Source organism: Pseudoliparis swirei, chromosome 4 (genome assembly GCF_029220125.1).
Source record: "Pseudoliparis swirei isolate HS2019 ecotype Mariana Trench chromosome 4, NWPU_hadal_v1, whole genome shotgun sequence".
Lineage (NCBI taxonomy): Eukaryota > Metazoa > Chordata > Actinopteri > Perciformes > Liparidae > Pseudoliparis > Pseudoliparis swirei.
This window is the reverse complement of record NC_079391.1, coordinates 19,179,472-19,200,812: the sequence shown is the minus strand read 5'-3', so window position 1 is coordinate 19,200,812 and position 21,341 is coordinate 19,179,472. Positions and strand designations below refer to the sequence as shown.

Here is a 21,341-nt window from a genome sequence, read left to right as displayed (position 1 = left end):
CTCTCTGAGAGTTACTATTGGAAACGGCTTCTTACACAAGTATCATTCTTTATGCAGATGTATATTCACTCGGTAACTAGACCAATACAAAAGGCTACAGATCTGTAAACTTCACAGCTAAATAACAGTAGATTTGTTGTTTGCTTAGCAAACACAATTTTTTTTGCAGCAAACCCTCCAAGACTCCAAGAAGGAGAATTCATTTTGGAGAAAAATTGCAGCAACCAAAGGGTGAAACGAGCGTGTGTCCCGGTCACTGCTGCAGCGACAAACTACAACAACCTTTAACTTCTCGTTGGTTTTAAATGGGATTGGAATGCACTCACCCCTCTCGCCCCATGCACTCATCTTTCCTTCACATCCCTCACATCCCTCCCTCGGTCCCCCCACCTCCCTCAAGTCACGGTTGAACACTCAAAGTTTGAAAACCTCTGCAATCATTTTTATATGTATTCAAAAAAATAGAGAGCCGATTCATTTGAAGACCACTCTGAGTGAGTCCTCATAATTGAGAGTACTACTTATTCATATTTACTGCTAGATGTTGAAAGGATAAGACGCGGGTTTTTACCTTCGATGGAAGATACTTTTTTGCCAAATGGACTTTGAAATTTGCATAAAATTGCATATTAAAATGTGCAAATTAATATCGGAACATTCAAAACTGTAAACCCAGGAGACTAAATAATTTGTAGATGGATTGTGATATTTCTAAATGCCAGGGATATAACAAAAAAATGGTGCTTGATGAGGGCGATATGGTCTGGAGGGATGTCTGCCACGACGCAGATGCACGCTATTATTATGCGATACCACTCACACAAACCCAGTTCTTAACCAGCACCTCACAGTCGTCTGAGGCTGAGAGAGAAAGTGATAAAGGATGCAAGACAAAAAAAGAAAAGAAAAGAAAAAAACACAAAAAGGCAATGAAGGTTTAAAAAAAGAAGAAAATAAAAAAATGGGCAAACATGTTTGCAAGGGTTGAGTTGAGAATGAAGTCGACAGAAAAGAGGGAGAGGAGAGGTTGGATGTAACACAGAATAATAAGATGAGTGGAAAAAGAACGCCTGAGCGGAGAGCAGAGAGAAATAGGCTGTCCTGTTAACATGCTGACTTACACGCACACATACACAACAGTCTTTTCTACTTTAAATATCAACTCCAAACATATTCCCGTCTCGCCGACTGAAAAAATAAAAACTCCCTATCTGGGTGAGCTGCTGGCCCCCCTTCATCTACCTGCCGTGAAGCTAGCTGACACTCTCGGTCGTGGGACATCGTTGTGCTTTACCTAATGATGAATTATCCATCGGCCGCTGTCACTTTGAAAAATGCAATTACCTCAGTGATAAGGCAGATGGCCTGTTTTGTCTGGCATATGCTGTGCATCTATTAAGAGTCTCGCGCTGGAAACGGAACCGACAGCGCACAAAAGCGGGAGGGTGGACGGATTCCCGTGTGCATGCATCAAAACAGGCACACACGCATACACCAGTGGCGGGTGGTCTGTGCCTTCTAAGCCTTCTCGGAAGGCCTAAACATAATTACAAAGTTATAGCTATTTTACAATAAAAATAAATAAATTTAAAAAAAGAAAAACTTTTATTTTCTTAATTTTTATTTGCTTATAAATTGCTATTGTCTTCCTCTGTTGCTGTGCTTCCATCCAGCAGCGCTGCTTCCAGTCTGATTTATTTTAACAGGAGCTTTTATCCAATCAGATGTCACCTCCAGTCTCTATGGAAGAAGAGCAGCTCATCTCAGACCTTCACACAGGCCAAGACAAGTCCAGCCTGCTTGAAGTACATGGGGACCTTATCGTTGATTGACATAATCTTCAACCAATCATATCTTTATTCAAAACAGGGTTCGTACGGTCATAGAAAACCTGGAAAAATCATGGAATTTTTAAATGGCTATTTCCAGGCATGGAAAAGTAATTGAAAAAAATACAATCCTAACATTTTTGGGAAAGTAATGCAAATTTGTTATATTCAAATGTGAATTTACATGGTATATATACGGTATGCTTTGGAATTATCATTGTTAGTTTAAATACTACATCTTCTCACTTTTTCATGTATACGGAGTTTTCACAAAATGTTTAATCATGGAAATTTGGTTTAAAGTCCTGGAAAGGTCCTGGAGATCCACTGGTCAGCATGTGGATGAACCCGGTCACAAACAGACTGACAGCGCTTACTCGCGTGAGTTTACTAGCCCGACCGTTTGTGGTTTAACCGCGTCATACACGTCGTTGAGGGCGATTCTCTGATATATACACACACACATACATACATAAATACACACACATATTTCGATATAAATATACATATATATGTACGATACGATTCTCTGAATTTGTGTAACTGAGGGTTTTACGTTACTTAATAACACAAGAAACACGGCAACTTTAACTTTTTCCATCTGCTCCTTCACAATAAAAGCCCCGCACTGGACACTGGTGAACTAATCTTACATTAGGTTGTTCAGCTGTAGTAAGATGGCATTGAAGGCCTAGGTAGAAAATGCACGGCCCGCCACTGGCATATACACACACACACACACACACACACACACACACACACACACACACACACACACACGCCTCAGTTCTAGCCAAATGTGTTCTGCCTGTGTAAGCTGCTCAGACACGTGGCAAAAAGAGACGGGAGAGACCAAGAGAGAAAAAGTACAATACATTATATATTGGTTTTGATTTGGGTATCGGCTGATGAAGAGTCACAGTGCTACTGGCCACCACTCAAAACATTGTCTTCATAGACATTGCAAGTTGCCAAAGAACTTCCTGATGCAGCGAGCGTGAAATACCTCCAAACGGCTGACATGTTTGTCGGTATCTCCCTCAGCTACGCGGTCAAACGGCGTGCTGCCGATGCACGCCGTGGTACCACATGTGTAGTCAGACGTTAACATAGAATCAAATGAAGACATCGGCCCGAAATCAGTAAACTCGCTACTAAAGACCCCAGAACAGCGCTCCTCAGTTAGCTCAACCATAAAAAAACCTTCAGACGGACTGTGATTCAATTCGTCGTGAATAGACCCAGAAAGGGAAGCCTTCCCAGTGTTTCCCCAAGGTTTACAGCTTCAGGGGGGCGGGGGATCCGACCGACCGACACAAACACTTGAAACATGTTGGTGTTCACATACTGCAAACTCATGAGGAGTGAAAAGGGGGGGGGGGGTGACTTTTTTCTTCTTCTCCGCTCCGATGCCGGCGCGCGAGACCGAGAGCCGAGAAGTGTTAACGCGACACGTCGAGACAGAAATGACATGCTGTTGTGTAGATACGATCAATAACAGACGTTTAGTTTAATAAAAGAACAAAGACGTCTTTAAGAAAAGGACCTTAAATTACTTCTGCTGTAATCTGGCGTGATAGAGAAAATGACAGGGTGGCGGGCGGAGATTACAGGGGGGCGGGGCGCCACCCTGATATAATGGCAGGGGAAACACTGCTTCCCCAGGTACACGACTTAGATCAGGTTAGATCTCCATGAGCAGAAGCAAAAGGCATATGTTAAAAACTATAGCGAATATATGAGGACACGTAATTATAATAGTTCTTATTTCCTTCATAGAACTATATGGACACACGTTTATGTTTATCTGAGGATTCCTCAGCACCTCACTAAATGAGCTTTCCCAGAATTTTTAGATAAAGCTTAACTTTATATTTTTTGTGTGAGAGAGTAGGCCGAGCCGCCGTCTGGCACGAAAAACATGAAACACAAAAGCCGGCCTTTTTACTGAGGAGACGCTTGTATGTTGCAGTTTTGAAATTATCGTTGCCGATGCCAGAAAAACACTTTCAAGAGACAGAGAGTAAAACTGTCGAGGAAGGCCGACACGTATGAAGATGTCGAAAAAAGATGCAGTTAGATTTGAGGGTCAAGGAAGGAGAGAGAATTGACTGATGGAAATAATTCCCACTTCAGATCACACGGGAATGCATGCATCTCTCCCTCCCTCCCTCCTCGACACCTTCAACCTCAGCACATTTTGATTCCACAACACTCCCCACTCTTTCATTTGCTACTCTCTCGCTCCTCGGTCTCTCAGGTTTTTTGGCCACCAGAGGTCACTCATTCAAGGTGTGCTCTTTAATTACCTGGGAGGAAGCTGGTCAGATGGCCACATGCACAGAGAAACACCGAGTGACGACAACATTAACAGAGTTAGAATGGTGGGAAGAGATATGCCCACGCTGTGGGAGGTTAGATAACTAGTTTATGAATAAATATTGGGAGAAACGCTGGGAGGCACAAAAACAGGAGCGGGGAGCAGTGGGGACGCCATCGCTCGCCACAAGGGGAGACGGTGCAGCAACCAGTCCACGATGATGGCCTCGGGGAGGGGGAGGATTATGGAATTGTTTCTTGCTCGTGGCCGAGCTCGCTAACTAGCCAGTGGTTGCTTCCCCCGCTATTTCGGAACAGTTGCCCATTATTACTCGTTTACACTTATTATTATTACTCGTCTTGACCACCTCCGGGGGGGCATATCGCCAAAGGGATCACAATCCATCCATTCTGCAGTTCAATCAATATCCAATAGCAATCTGATCACACAAAGTGCACTTTAATGCAAGATGTTCAAGGGGTCAACAATAAGGGACTTCCTATAAACCTGACACCTTGAACATATAAAGCAATAAGCACAGAACGGAAGGCACCATTGTATCAAAACTACAGACACAAAATAGACAGATATAAATATCTAAAGGAAAATAGGGGTCCAGGTTCTCTTTCAGTCTTGTGTGCAATTCGTGTGAGGGCCAACCGGATCCGAGTCATCCCAGTCTCCCATTCAGCCGGATTGACTTGATGAAAAACACTGAATTCACCGGAATCTGCGTTTTTTGTCTCCGCCTAACAATATGAAAGTTAACGATACAGAAAAGGGCTACCATAGCCTACCATAGCCTACCAAGCCATAGCTAGATTAATGACTGTGATTCAAATTTAAATCCAACACTATTTGACAGCATGTTTGATGTAATCTGTAATCACCTCTTCATCTGTGGCTTTTCCCGCTATATTCTAAATCCTTGAAAGAATTGGTTTTGTTGTAACACACTAATCTCTCCATCTCTTGAGTGAAGTGCAAAGTGAAGCTTTTATGAACACTGGAAGAGGAAAGGGACTTAAGAGGAGAGAAAGAGGGGTAGTGGGTCACGACAGAGTCCTCATCTAAAAACACAGTACGAGTGACACCCATAACGGTTTCGATGAAGAATCGAGGGAGGGGAAGGAAAACGAGAGTGAAAGGCGTGCGAGCCACAGACGGAAGACATACAGTAGATCAAGAGAAATAAAGATAGACAGCGACAGCCGAGGAGGGGCTGATGGGAGGAGACAAAACGGGACGAAAATAAAAGAGACGTTCTATATCCTGCAAGGCATCTCTCTCCGAGAATTTGGCAGATTATTACAAGCGTGACCTTCAGAGGCTTCAATCCCCGGCTAACGAGGGCAACGCCTTCAAGTGACATTTCCCAGCCGAAGGAAGGATGGGGTAAAAAGGGAAGGAGATTAAGAAATGAAAACGTTTTTGTGGAGATAAATTTAAGATTTAGACCAAAAAAAAGGGCGACGCCCCAGAGGTGATGAATCAAATGCACACACACACACACACACAACAGCAAATCACACGGCGTGAGATTACCTCATGACACACAAACCATATAGGTCTCTGGCTCATACATTATTACCGATTTGGGAAGGGGAGATTTGTTCACTAAATATTTGATGGACACCCCTAGCTGCAATGAGATTAACAGATTAATCTTGCCAATAAGGATGTGTGTACCAGTTTGAAGCTCTGTGTGGACACTATATATGTGTGTGTGTCAAATGTCACAAAGCTAACGGCAGCACATATCAAACTGAGTGATAAGGTCTCAGTGGCAAAAAGGGAATGTTACGAGAGAAAGAAGACTGACACAAAGCAGACAACACTGTAACTTGTTAGGATATTGAATCGGGTCTTTGTCATACTTTAAAGATGTAATGGGAGTAATACCATTGTCATACAGAACACACACACACACTGGCTAAATGGGAGATAATGTTAGCAAGCTTCAGGTCCATACTAATGTGGCGCTGCGGTGGCGTGACTGTTGGCTGACTTCATGTCTCTGCTCAGCACTTCACAGATCAACATGTCAATGGAAGCAGGAAATGACCCCCGTGGGTGCCGGTCATCAAACATGACGCAGTCTCATTCTAAAGCTCAGGGTAGCTTCCGTTTGGCTTGAGACGCTGGGAGACTATTTACTCTTCAAGATCAGTGTGTGCTCAAAGTTATTCACATTTACCCCGGGAGACGCGCAGCACAACCTGTCTTTCAATTCCACGACAGGCCCACAAGGCTCGCTGGGGAAAAATAAACAGGAAGACGTTTACTGCACAACGGTGTCTGACAGAGAGATTGGGAGAAGAGACTGATACTCCTAAAAAGACACACTGGTAACATACTCTTTTCCCCCTAATGTAAACACACACACCGAGTGTGTCCAGCATGTCCATCGGGGAGAGGGATCCTCCTCTGTTGCTCTCCTGAAGGTTTCTTCCCTTTTTTCCCTGTGAAAGCTTTTTTCTATTTTTTGGGAGTTTTTCCTGATCCGATGTGAGGTCCTGGGACGGGGATGTCGTATATGTACAGAATACAGATTGTACACATACCTCTAAGGCACATTCTTAATTTGTGATATTGGCCTATATAAAATGAACTGAAATGAATTCATATTGAGTATTAGAAAAAAAAACTTGGAAATGTGGGAGCCCCAAGGGCCCACTGTGAGTCAATGTGGCCTTGCCATCGGCCCTATTAATCCAAATGGTATTTCTCTTTTAAAACCAGCACGAGAAGCCACCACGACTCCCTTCGCCGAGGTGGGCCCTGACAAGAGGGACCAGGAGCCACTTATGACGAAACAGGATGCAGCCAGTGGAGATTTGCAGAGGATAAATTTAAAGCCGAGCTGAACAATGACTCCTACTGGCTGCATTGTTTAAAGAGATAAGATGTTCACACACAGAGTGCGTTGGAGTGCGTGCCTGCAACAATGGGTGCACACGTGAAATTAGCCTGTCTGGTGACGGGGTGAGCATTTGTGTGTGTGTGTGTGTGTGTGTGTGTGTGCGTATGTGTGTATGTAGAGGAAGAAAGTTATGCGATGAGAAAGCTGTAGTGAAAATGCCAAAGCCAAAAACACCAGACAGTCCTGTTCGGAAGCCCTTGAAGCAACACAGCTTCAAATGCAGAGGGGGCTTAAAGTACTTAGGAAAGGAAAAGATCTGCCCCACACATCCCCAGACAACAATTTTGGGGAAAGACACTTTGAACTTCCTGTGTTTCATTAAAATGTTGAGCCCGTCCATCATCAAAAAGGGATTTCTGATACTCCGTCACACACGAGGTTCGTCAAACGTTACAGCAAAGGACAAATATCTGGCATTCTCACCAAAGTCGACGAAGGAGGACTGTCCGACAATCTTGGCCGGTGGCTCCGACGGCATGACTTCTTGTCTGGTGAAATTCCCGTCCTGAGAGAATTAGACCATTAGGTAGACAGAGAGAGAAGGAAGGGGATAGAGTGAGTGTGACATAATACAACAGAGAGCAGGTGTATAACGGTAGAGACAATGGTTCTGTGCTCCATTTTTGAGGCTGACGGGACCTTCAGCGGACCGTGGATAAGCAAGGGGCAGCTTTCGTGTCCATTCATGCTTGTGCGCAAGTATGAGAAGTACATACTTGTGGGGCCACTGTGTATTCCCCTTCTCATTTCCAGTTAGTGTATGAATGTGAATGAAATGCGCTGACAGGAAGTCAACATGGACCCAAGCTGTTGTCTCGCCATAGTTCAGATAAAATGCCTCCCAAGAAAACAAAATAAACTGAAAATGTGATGATTAAATGGATACATATTAATTGTTTGATTGGTTTTCCCCACAGAGAAAATATTGCATATGTAAAGCATTGTATACATAAAACAGTTTATTTGATGTTGTTTCCACAACCTCCAGACTAGTCGAGGGTTATCTAGTACAGTTATCGGTGTCATTCAGTTACATTAGGTCTGAATCAACGATGATTATTTTCATTATGGATTATTGATTATTTGTTGAACAATAACAAATCACCTTCATTGCTTTCATTTGCTTCATTGCTTTGTTTTTTCAACCCTGATCCACAAGGGTATTCAAATGACATAATCGTCACATTTGAGAAGCTGAGAATATCTCATATCTGACCATTTCTGCTCGTAAAAAGGACTTCAACTGTCTCCAGATTGGTTCAGATCAAACGACTGCAGAATGCAGACATATCAATTCATGAATCGATACTGTTTTTGTTTCAGCTGTACTTGATTTAATACTCTCGTTTCTCGTGCAAAACATGCTGAATAGACGCGGGAAGGAGTGAAGGACCGCTGTTCGTCGGGATGGAGGTAGTCTCGCAACACAGGACGAGACGTCTCTGGTTCTCCTGCGTCTCCGTGAGACCAACTTATGGGCTCGCATCGGAAACAATGAGTGTGGGAGTTTATACGCACATCATACGCACATCATACGCCATCGGTGTGCGGTGCCCTTTCCAGAGGGCATGGGAGGAAGATAAGGTGATAAGCACATTAGTGGGGAGAAGTCTGTGCTTGTGTGTGTGTGTGTGTGTGTGAGATCAGATGTGACTCTGTGCAGTGGGAAACTGTTTCCTGCTGATAGCAACATTAGTGATTTATGAGAGCGAGAGAGAGAGAGAGAGGGCAGACAGGAGGAAAGAGAGAGAGGGGGGGGGGAGAGACATTCAATGACCGAGTCAGAGAGAGAGACGTATGCATTATATATGAGCAGAGTATGCGTGAGGGGCTGTATGTGTGGTTACACACACGTTACTATCGTGTTCCATGTTCTGCTGCATTTAATTGAGTTAATGACAATGAATTGGGAGGCAAAGAGGAGCCTGATGAAGATGAGACGAAGCACATATCGTCAACGACATTGTGAGATTTAAAGTCACTGACGTAACACAGCAAATTCATTTGACTAACATGAGGAATAAGGGAAATGGAAGTATTATACAAATCAATTATATCACATCGTTTAAATACTTCACATAATCTATGGGAACAAAGTGCAATTCTTTTCTTTTTTTTTAGACCAGTATTGCGTCATCTTCTGGATTATTCACGCTACACAAGCACTAGATCATTCTATTGTACATTGGACACAGTCAACGTATTAAGTGCTCTTTGTAGACCAGGCTGTTGCCGTGTGGTGAATTGATGTACGAGTTGTAGGGCTAACACCTTCTGCTCCGTTGCACAATAGGACCCTTTTCAGAGCAGCGATTTACGGGGACAGGAGGCATGTGAGCGGGAAAAATGTGTCTCTGTATTTAGCCGAGATTATCATGACGAGAGAACAACAAAAGCGCTGCACGCTGGCATGTGTCACATAAATATCGTACAGATTTCCAGTCAGTTACAGTATTGTAACAAATCAAACTGAAGTGCACTACAGGCTACAGCTCTACGTCTCTACGGCTCGACACATATTCAGATGACTCAAAGCCTCGTTGTAACCAGTTCACCGGTCCTGCTCCTCTTCACAGACGAAGCCCACACTACATTTACTACCACCTGATAACGTCCCTGGTCTCATGTTCTCTGCTCAGATTCACAACGGCTTCCTATTAAATTGCGATTGTCGTTTTCAACGTCAATAATGTTCCGGCCTATGACGAAGGAATGACACAAACTGATTGGTCCACTGGACCGCTTCAATGCTTATTTATTTGAGTTTAAGAACTTCCGTTTGGCCACTGACAGGATTTAATTTTTTTAAAAGTTTAAGTTTAGTTAAATTCAAGATTCAAGATTCAAGATGTTTTATTTGTCACATACACACACAGGGTGTGCAGTGAAATGAAAGTGGCAATGCTCAGCAGGAATGTGCAAGGGCAACAAGTACACACTATTTACAATAAAAAACAACACAATATTTACAGTAAGTGTGTGTGTGTGTGTGTGTGTGTGTGTGTGTGTGTGTGTGTGTGCCTAAGAGGGGCAGTTGTGTGGGTCTATGTGGGGGTCCTGGTGAGGTCGGAGTTCACAATCCTGATGGCCTGAGGAAAGAAACTCCGTCTCAGTCTCTCTGTTCTTGCAGCGTGACTACGGAGGCGCCTGCCTGACCGCAGCAGCTGAAACAGTCTGTTGTTGGGGTGGTGAGGATCCTTCATGATCCTGCCGGCTCTGGTTCTGCACCTCCTGGTGTACAAGTCCTGCAGGGTGGGGAGTGTAGTTCCAATAGTGCGCTCAGCCGAACGCACTACTCTCTGCAGAGCCTTCCTGTCCTGAGCGGAGCAGTTGCCAAACCAGGCTGTGATGCTTCCTGTCAGGACGCTCTCTACAGCTCCAGAGTAGAAGGACTGAAGGATCCTCTGGGAAACTTTAAATTTCCTCAGCTGCCTGAGGTGGTAGAGGCGCTGCCTTGCCTTTCTCACCAGAGTGTCTGTGTTTGTTGACCATGTCAGATCCTCGGTGATGTGGACTCCCAGGTATTTATACCCGCTCACCCTCTCCACAGTAGTCCCGTTAATCCCCAGTGGTGAGTACGTCCTCTGTTGTTGTACCCTCCTAAAGTCCACAATCAGCTCCTTAGTTTTGGTGACATTCATGAGGAGGCTGTTGTCCTGGCACCAGAGTGACAGATCAGCAACTTCCTCCAGGTAGGCCTTCTCGCCGTTGTCGGAGATCAGGCCCACCACCACTGTGTCATCCGCAAACTTGATGATGGTGTTGAGCTGAACCTGGCCACACAGTCATGTGTGTACAGGGAGTACAGTAGGGGCTGAGGACGCAGCCCTGGGGGATCCTGTGTTCAGGGTGAGGGATTTGAGGTGTGTCTGCCCACCCTGACCACCTGTGGCCTGGCGGTCAGGAAGTCCAGGATCCAAGCACACAGGGGGTGTTCAGTCCCAGCTCAATCAGCTTGCCGCCAGTCTGGAGGGACTATGGTGTTGAAAGCTGAACTATAATCAATGAACAGCAGTCTCACATAGCCCCCTCTGGCTGTCCAGATGAGAGAGTGTGGTGTGCAGTACCTGGGAGACAGCATCATCTGTGGATCTGTTTGGGCGATAAGCAAACTGCAGCGGGTCCATGGAGGAAGGGAGGAAGGCGCAGATGTAGTCCTTTATCAGCCTCTCAAAGCATTTCATGACCACCGAGGTGAGGGCCACCGGTCGGTAGTCATTCATACATGCTGGAGAAGCATTCTTGGGCACAGGGACAATAGTGGATCTCTTGAAGCAGGCGGGGACCACGGACTCAGCCAAGGAGAGGTTGAATATTGTGGTGAACACTGGAGCTAGCTGGTTAGCACAGGTCTTCAGTACTCGCCCAGATATGCCATCTGGACCTGCAGCTTTCCTGGTGTTCACCCTCAACAGAGCCCTCCTCACACTGTGCTCGGTCACAGAGAGTGTGTGTTCATCCCCAGCGGTAGAACTCACCTCGGCTACGCTAACGGTGTTGTTGTTAGCCGGCGAGCTAGCGCTGTTGTTGCTAGCCTCAAACCGTGCATAAAATGAGTTCAGGTCGTCCGCTAGGGATGCGTCGGCACACACCATTGCGCGGGGTCTGCTCTGGTAGTCTGTGATAGTCCGTAGCCCCTGCCACAAGAAAATCCTCCTGAGTGAGACAAGACCATCAGCTGTTTAAGTGTTTCGGTCTTCAGAAGAAACTCCAGCTTTTAGAACTCCAAACAGCGGGGGGGGGTTCCACTGCAGACTTTTTCATGCAGAAGGAAAAGCACAGGTGTTACTAACAACACTAACGATGGCTCCGTACCCATTGAGCCGTGACTGACCCTGGTTGCCCGCGGCTTTTTACCCCCATGCGACTTTTGTGGTATCACCGCAAAGGTCACCAGATCACCAGATCAGACGGGCATCGCATCGAGTTCAGGTCTCAGAGAGGTGAGGACAGTGTGTGGGCACAATGTGCAACAGTGAGCCATCATTTACAACACCAGGACTCTAGAACCAGGGCAGCTACATTTAATTCAGGCATCTCTCCTTTTCATACTAAAAATGTTCTATTATTGACACCGGAAAGGTATCTTCTTTTGAGTGGGTGGTTCTTAAATGGCAGGAAAAGAAGTCATCTAGCCTCACTGCAGGTGTTGGGGGTGGTCCAATGTTTCCAGACAACTGTCACAGAAACTGCCCTCTTGATCATCTTAATGGCAGCCTCATACTCATAGTCCCCAAGTCCACCCTAAGGTATTTTTAGATTAGGGGACTAATGAATAGTGCTACCAGCATGATGATCCAGGAGATTTATGACAGCGTTCCCTTTAGGTCAGTTAGCACATCAATGTTTTTTAATGAGGCCTCGGCAAGACTGCTCATAAAAGGACTGGAACGTGAATATTGGCTCACGTTCTTATAATCTGGATCCAGGCAGGTATTCCTGAAAAAAAAATATTTCCCAAAACAAGTGCCGTCTTTTGAACTCGACCCCCCTCTGATCATCATACACCACTCTATCCGCACTGTTGACACTTTATGCCATTTGTTGCACTATCGAGTTAATATGCACTGAATATTTGCACTAGTTTAGCAACCCCAGAAATATATATTTATATCTCTGCATTATTTATAACCTGTATATCATGTATTTATTATGATACTTTCTGTTGCACTTCTGGTTAGATGCCAAACTGCATTTCGTTGCTCTGTACTTGTACATGTGTCATGACAATAAAGTTGAATCTATCCATCTATCTATTTTTATGTTTTGGTAGAAAGAAAACAAGTTTTCCATGAATAAATAAATAGGAGCTGGGTAGTTGGGTTGCATGAGCAGAAACAGCTACCATTACTGAGCAGACAAAGAAAATATCATCACACACCATCCAACATCTGTGGGTGGGGGGGGGGGGGGGGGAGAGAGAGAGAGAGAGAGAGAGAGAGAGAGTGAGTGAGAGTGAGAGAGAGAGCAAGCATCATTTCCAAATGTCATTGGTTTTGTTTTGTTTTCAGGGTCTGCTAATCACACACTGCCTAAATAGTGCCGACTGTGGCTGAAACCCTAACAATCCTAATGAGGTTATTTGAAGAGGATTGGTGCCAGAGAAATGACCAAAACACTGGCCGCCAGAGACAAAGAATAAATCACACAACGCATTCAATATTATGAAATGTCCATTAACAAGTTCTACATGTTACAAAACCTTTAACCTCACACGATGTCCTGTGAAAAAACACAGTGTTTGTTTCATATTGTGCAGGAAGCCCAATGTTACAATAAATTCCAATTATTCATGGTAAACACAGTGTGCTTTTAGAGGTTATCCATTTGCATGTTGTTTGACGCCTTGAGTGCTAATGAGGCAGATGTGTAGTCATTTATTTTTCCGGTAAAAGTCCCTCGTCCAATTCAGGCCGTCGCTGGCAGCTGAGGTGTTTGTTTGTTTGTGGCACAATTTCATTTGTTTCAATTAGTTAAGAACCATCGGTTCCCTCAACATCGTATATTTAATGTGCAAACAAACCTTTGAGGGAGGAGTTACACACACATGGTGGGCAGCAAAAAAAAATCACGGCAATATTTTTTTTAGGCAAAAGTACGATCAACGATCTTATCACGATTGTTATTGATGCCGGTTTTTACGAATATTTTAACCTATTTGAATGTATTTCCCTCTTTAGAAATATAGCCTCACAGGGTAGCAAAACACCACACTAAATCTCAAGTTGAACGCTTCTTTGAAGTTCATTTTTTTATCAATCACTTTTCCAAATATTTAGCAGTTACTTTTTAAATGGGCACACACTTTCACGGCACAGCACTCATTTGAAAAGAAAACCCGGTGTTTCAGTGTTGAAGAATATTAGGCGCAAATAATTTCCATTCAAACTAATTTATGACTTATGTATCAGCTGCATGCCAAATTCATCAGAGCACACGATGGCCAAAGAGCTTCAGAAGTCCACAAATGCCTCGGCTGCTGTCGAACAATGTAGGGTTTAAAAAAGGCGTTTTTTAATGTTATTTTTTTAAAACATAGTCTGGTAAAATGCTCACTCCACATTAAACGCATGGACTTGTGACTTGTGACTGACCGGCTCAAGTAAAGATGGGGAGTTCATTGCGGCGCTAATCATTTAGAGGCAGCATTGCTTCTCCTAATATGATAAGCAAATATTTCAAGCAGAAAAAGCGAAGGGAATTCAATATAGAGAGATGTATGCATTACCCTTTTGCTTTCTTAAACGCATGCGAGTATGTCCAACTGACCCGTGCAGAAGGAAATGACACACTTTGAAGCTGATCTCTTCAAAAGCGGGGAGTCAACTCGTGTTGATTCAGATCGCAAGCTTCCAATCGCGGCGCGCACGCTCATACGGACACACCCATGTGGCAACAGGGTGTTAACTCTCCCCGCGCACCGAGGATGAGATCCCAGAGTGATTGACTGCTGCACGCTGGCTGCCTGATTGCAAGATGTCTTGACGTGTGTGTGAGAGTTCGAGAGCAGCTGATTGATGTGTGAATATGAAAGGATTACAGGTCTTGCTATTATTCTTGCATCTGTTCACATCACTCACACACACACACACATATGGAGCAAGTGGGGGGATATTTAACATGGCGAAAAAATACAAAGTAAATATGGTGCAGAATTGATGGTAATTCTGGTGTCAAAACGTGTGCTGTGTATGAATTTGTATGCAGTGGGGCATGACACGCTGGGCAGATTGTTGCTGGGAACAGTGGGATTAAGGGCAGGATCCACTGAGCCGTGCGTGAAACTGCAGACATGCAGTGTATTCATATTTCATATGTGGCTAGAGTAGACAGGAAACTTACCACAAGCTTGTGAAGAATATATGTTCTCCTGTTGAGTGAACTGAATGCTACAGTTCATACAGAGGAGCAGGCTGTATGAGGCACAACTCACAGGAACCTATCCTGATGAACTCAGATACAAAAGCACTCGTGTCACAATAATAAAATAAAATTTGTAAAAATGTCTGTATTTAAATATTCTTCGATAAAAAGTCACGATATTTTGTTGCCCTCTATAAAGTAAGGCCAACTTAAGCTTGTGTAGCCACTTTATTTGTGCTTTTTATGCTTTCAAGTCCGGAGGGAACATTTGACGAGACTCTCATGTCGTGAAAGTGTCGGACCGACGACAGAGCAAGAGGCCGATGTGTTTCTGGAGCACAGCTTCCACGACCACTGTAGTATTTGGGCATGCTTCAGTTTCTCTCTTAGAAATGAACTAAACTATTGGCCAGCCGTTGTAGGATTGACCCTGAAGGCCCCTTGGCTCTACTTGACGGCCAATGAAAACACCTCTTTTCACTTGTCACTGCAGCCCCACACACACACACACGTCTGATGGAACTTCTCTTGTGTAATTGCAGGGAAACAGAGGAACGTGGAGGGTTGGAAGGAAACTTAGAGGGAAAGAAAACATAGAAAAGTAATTAAAACAGAGTGTTGAGAACGAGGGGTGTGCTGGCCTGTGACCGATAGATGAAGCCGCGTTGAACCGAATACCGCCGAAGGATTAAAAAAGGGGTCTAATGCACTGGGAATGCTGGGAAATGCCTGCTTGTGGGTATGTGTGTGAGCGTGGCAGTGTTTGCCATGTGCCTTTGGAGGAGAAATATTTTTGAAATATATTCAGGAGCAAATGCATTTCAAGTAAAAAGCAAGAGGGAGCATACAGAGGATTGAAAAAGGAACACTTCCCCAATAATAAAAGATTGAATGATTAATGAATTATTATGAATGGATGACACAAAACAAATACACTTCACACACAGGGAGGAAAGATTTAGATCTGCTATCACAATTACTATAATAATTGTTATTATTCTCACAGAATCAGTAACTTCTTTTAACCCTCCTGTTGCCTTAGGGTCAATTTGACCCCATTCAATGTTTAACCCTCCTGTTACCTTTATATTTACTGACATATTTTACCCTCGGGGTCAATTTGACCCCAGCAATTAAAACCTCCAGAAAATTATTAGAATTAATATTGTTTTCCAAGTTTAAGTGTGAGGTACTTTATGTTTGTTTGTTGACTACCTAAATAGCCCTTTAAATATATAAAAAAGTTGATATTTCTTATATGTTTGACACAGTGAAAAACAGCCTGGGGTCAAATTGACCCCAAAGAACACCGACATTAAACATTGAATGGGGTCAAATTGACCCTAAGGTAACAGGAGGGTTAAATCACTTCTTAAAACCCATTTTTAGAGAACAGCATTTAAGTGTTACGTCCTTTTATGCAGTTCTTTGGTTCCCCTAATTTAGTTTGTCTGTTGTTTATTTTGTATTTGTATCTTACCATATTTATTTTGCCTTGATTCTCTGTAGAGCACTTTGTAAACTGTTTTAAAAGGTGCTATATAAATAAAGTTATTATTATTTTTATTCCACAATTACTGAGTTTAAGGACATAACCTGTGTTTCCTAACAAAGATTACAAAATCGTTGATATTAAACTGCTTCATATTTTTACTGAAGCACGCTAACATTTGCTCAATGGCATAATAATAATTGACCTTCATCGACATTCCTACAAGCCGTGTTACAGTTGTTGGGGTATGGTAGTAGGTTTGCTCCGCTTGGTCTCGCTCCACCCGTACACACATATTCGGTCTCTGCCAAATCCTTCAGTTCCTCTCTGTTTCTCTCTTCTTCCTCGTCTCCCCCTTCCTTTCTCCTATCCCTCCCGCCTCTGGGATAAGATAGACTACTGTTCGGCTGAATTTCAAACGGGCCACAGAGCCACGGTCTCCCCTCTCTGCTCTCCAGGAATATTAACTCGTCCTGCGGCAGTGCTAACAACCCTGCACCCCCGAGCCTAGCAGCACGTTGCAGGTCTGTTTGTTGCACTGAGGAAATGAACGGAGGGGTGCAGTGTGCGGGGCGACACTCTCGGATGTACATGCGCAAATGACCTTCCCGTTGATGGATATCATGAGTTTATATGAGGGACACACACAACATGGCTCAAGTGAAACATAGTGCAGGTCCCTAGTTACCGGTGGTGAGACCAGGTGACTGTAAACATGCAAAGAAATGAAAGGCAGTTTATTTAAGGCTGAAGATGATACTATTGTTCCATGCTGTTAAGGCCACAGCTATTTACTTTGGTTCCCACTAATCCTTTCAGCAAATAACAAAAAAACTCATGTTATCTTTAGATAATGACTAACTGTCATTGGATCCAAGAATTGTATGGAAAGAGAAGTGATACAAAAAGAATGGAGCAATACTGCAAACAGGTGCTCAAAGCAAAGAGTTGTTTTGAGGAAGGCCCGTTATGGTTGGCGTGTGTCTCGTGTCATGTTCAGCTCCGAGTTCAGCTGCTGCTAGCGAACGAGCAGCAGACACTCGACCGACACTCTTTAGGAGTCTACATAGTTGGACGTATATGCAGCACGCATTGGCATATGGTTTTCTCTCTCTGTGGTCTTGATTGTCACTGCAATAACTCCTCCATGTAAACAGCACAGCCATTGCTAGAAGTAGAGAGAACTACAACAAGTTGTGTGTGCTGTATAACACAACGCCATGAAACCTCTTTTAAGATAAACCCTGCAAGTTCTTTGATAATGTATTATACAATAAAACAAACACACACCTGTTTAAATATCTTCTGCTATTGTGTTGCATAAATGATTATCTGGAGAATACATAAACATTTGCAAATAAATATTTTACTCCCTGTCGCCAACAATTTGTGTTATCTAGTTCTCGTTTGGGAACAGCCTCTCAAATCTATGAAAGTCTTTTTCTTTCCCCTTTTTTTGGAGTATTTGGGTCGTTAAGTTTGACGAATGAGTAACTGAGGGGTGTGGTAACTTGTGAATGGCATTTGCAAAAAGTTATGTTTTTCACTGTCCTTAAAGACTGCAGCAATATTTCTGCAATATCATACACTTCACTCAAGAGCCCCGCAATAATACATACAGCAATGTGATATTTTATTCTAACCAGAGTGTGTATGATAAAAAGAACTATCACTTGACTTTGCACAACATCAAAATAACCACACGGCGGTCATCATGCCGCCGACTTCAGCGACTTCGCCCCATGGCTGCACCGCCTGACTCTTGGAAAGTAAAGTCAAAGTAAAAGGGCAACTGGGAAAGAAAAATGAGTAGAAATTACCTCACTGATCCAGGTCTCAAACTTGGGCCCAGCGGCTGTCAGGAACAAATCTGGAGAGGAGGGACAGAGAAAACAGCGTCATTAAATCAATTAAATTAATTTATATAGCGTCAAATCCTAACATCACTTATCCCAAGACACTTTTCACACAGAGCCGGTCTAGACTGTACTCTGTACAGACATCCAAGATTCCCCCATGAGCGAGCACTGAGGTGACAGAAGCAATACAAAGAAAAAACTCCCCCGCTAACTGATACATCGGTTCATCTGGCAATCATAATCAAACACAGAGCAGAGGCTATTGATCTATAATTAAGAAAATGCTGTAGATTATAGAGAATGACAGCGATGAAAATGAATATGGCGCTTGAGCCGTGAACCTTTGTACCTTTTCGGACTTGAAGAAATGATCACGAAGAAAAAACAACAGATCAATAAAAGGCCTGTAATTGCTTAGATTGCTTTATTTACACAGGAGAAGAAAGTTATAGTCGAGGCTAAAAAGAGTTTCCGATGACTGATTTTTGGTAAAGAGTTTTAAAATGCGTTAATAATAACTACAAATATTTTTGCCTTCTTCAAAATTGCCATTGATCCGCCTTAGGGGGCTCCGCTTTGTGTTGCCGTGTTGTGCATGGGAACACATGAATGATGATGGAACAGAGGATGAATGAAGGGAAGACAGGAAAGAGGAAGATCGTGTGCAATGAGAGAGGGAAACTGTTGAAGATCCTGATAGTGTTAGTACTGCAGTGGCCACGGCAGCCAGAAGCAAGAAGCATCACTCAAGTGAAAAAAAACATATATAAAATTAGATTGTTTAAAAAAATAATAATTTGGGGTAATATGTCAAACTTCGTCGACACTGAAAAGCATACTGATCTCAGCTCCCCTTTTACTCTCATGCATGTGCTTTGAAATGTTATCCCAGGATTCTGCTGCAGTCATCCCCCAGAACAGAGGAAAGAGGAAAAAAAGAAAAAAGAAAATCTGCAAAGAGAAGGCGCTTCCTCTCCAGGAACATCCTGCCACCTCGGGCCGGGAGCTTGAGGGAGGAATCATCTGGAAGTCTCGGCTTTTCATGGTTCCCACTTTTAAATCTTTTTGCGTTTGTGTTTCCCCACTAACAATCCAATCCATTTATTTTGTGTCAAAAAATGTTGTTTCTATGGTACAGAACAAGCAGATACAATAAACATTGAACATACATGTGTGATTTAATTTGAGAGAATTTAAATATTCTCTACTTTTTTTATTGTGTGATTTTTATATTCCCAATTTGAGGCACACACACACACACACACACACACACACAGCAAAGTAAAGCCACTTTTAAGTCACTTACAGTGCAACTTTTAATCTGTAAAACTTTGTCGACTTGCAGACATGTCGCCCACAGACTCCTCACAAACGCAAAGATGATGACAAATGTATGCATATATTATACATATGTTCACACATGAGCACACACACACACAAAACACACACTACAGGATACACTCAGTAATTTTCACACTGCGTGTGAAGTCGCATCGGGTGGCGTGTTGATGAGCTTGGTTAATCAGCCAATCACGGCTGGATTCTGTCTAAGAGGCCTGATTGGCTGATTAGGTGCGATGGCGGTGTGTCGGTGAGAGAGGCATGGGGTAGCCGGAGGAGCAGAGAGATCTTCATCTCGTAAACACTTCACGTTCTCGCTGTGGGGGCCACCGCTCTTTCGTCGAACCACTTTATTTTTTTTAACCCTGGTTCTGCCAAACTCTTTTCGCCAACAATCTCTCTTCGACTCGTCTAAATGTCAGTCCAACTTGAAACTACCCTTTAAACGCCCCGTTGCAGGTTTAATTCTCAGCGCCGTCGGGCTGGTGCATTGAGGGACGTGGACTAAAAGTGGACACTGAAGATCAACCTGCTATATCTGTGATGGCTCTGATCCATCCCGAGTGGGAATATGCACACACAGAAAGGCCAATTATATTTTGGTAAACAGAGCAATACGGTAATCTTAATGGGACCCCTCTGACATTATCCTCTCCAGTGTCCTACTTCACCCCCACCCTCCCAGACGGAGAGTGTTCTGCACACACACCTATAAAGAGCTGCTAGCTAGCAATATAAACCTAACTGCTGCCACCATCACTCACTTTAACACAGTTTTACTATTCCAAGGGACTTTAACTTGGCCGCCAAGAGCCATTTTAAGTACTCGTTGTAGTTAAAAGAGATATTGTAAAGAGTAACGGAACAGAACTGAGCAGGGAGGAACAGAAACTGAGGGTAGTTAGTTTGTATTGCCCTGCTTTCCCCCGTTTTACCTTAAACATTGTTTATATGAGTGTGCTCGCCTCAGCAAAGCATGCGAATAAACCCGCATTTATAGAGAGATTTTTGTTCCAGGTTCTTCTCAGCGCTATCTATCTATCTTAGCACTTTTCCTAACATGGACGGAAGTGGGCAGAATGATCAAACCTGCCCCTCTTTTCAAACATAATTCAAGTCCATGTTTTCTTTCTGAGTACTTCTATTTTCTGCCGGTTTGGCAGAGTGGTCGGCTCTTATCTCTACATACCCCCCAGAGACGCTAGAAGCGACCACTTAAAAAGGTGCAAATACAATTTCACAAATTCAGACAGCTTCATCATCCCTGACATTCATTCTAACCTGACACCTTGAATAAAAAACTGCTAAACTCTTTGTCAGGTTTCTACAAAGCATGATCTCAGGGGGTCCACCACTGTGGGCATGGAGGAGGAGCCTGCTGGTGCCACATCGCTGGCAGTTCAGGCCACTATTAAAAAGGGAAAGTGACTTCACACATCCAAATGTGTTTATGGGTCTTGGGAAAGTGGTACCGCACATGTGACACATGTTGTATAAAGCCTCTTGTGGCTCCAGAGGGAGCTGTGAGAAGTCATATAGGCCTAAACTCGTACCACACCCCCAGCTCGCCCCGCCAACATGACGAAATATCCAGTACTCCAACAGTGTGTCAAACCAAGCAGAGATGATGTGTAACCTCCATCATCCACTGACACAAAAGGATGAATCGTTCTGCATCTATTCCTGCGGACGATGTTTACGGATCACTTCAGGA

General features: G+C 43.6%; 1 protein-coding gene across 1 annotated transcript in view; it reads right to left on the bottom strand.

Annotated features, from left to right (window-relative positions):
* Positions 1–21,341, bottom strand: part of itfg1 (integrin alpha FG-GAP repeat containing 1) — a 135,988-nt gene that overhangs the window by 98,060 nt on the left and 16,587 nt on the right. The window contains exons 7-8 of the mRNA XM_056412229.1: positions 18,248–18,297; positions 7,496–7,577 (exon numbers count right to left, since the gene is read on the bottom strand). Coding sequence (XP_056268204.1) covers positions 7,496–7,577; positions 18,248–18,297 — 132 coding nt within the window. The remainder of the gene's footprint in view (positions 1–7,495; positions 7,578–18,247; positions 18,298–21,341) is intronic.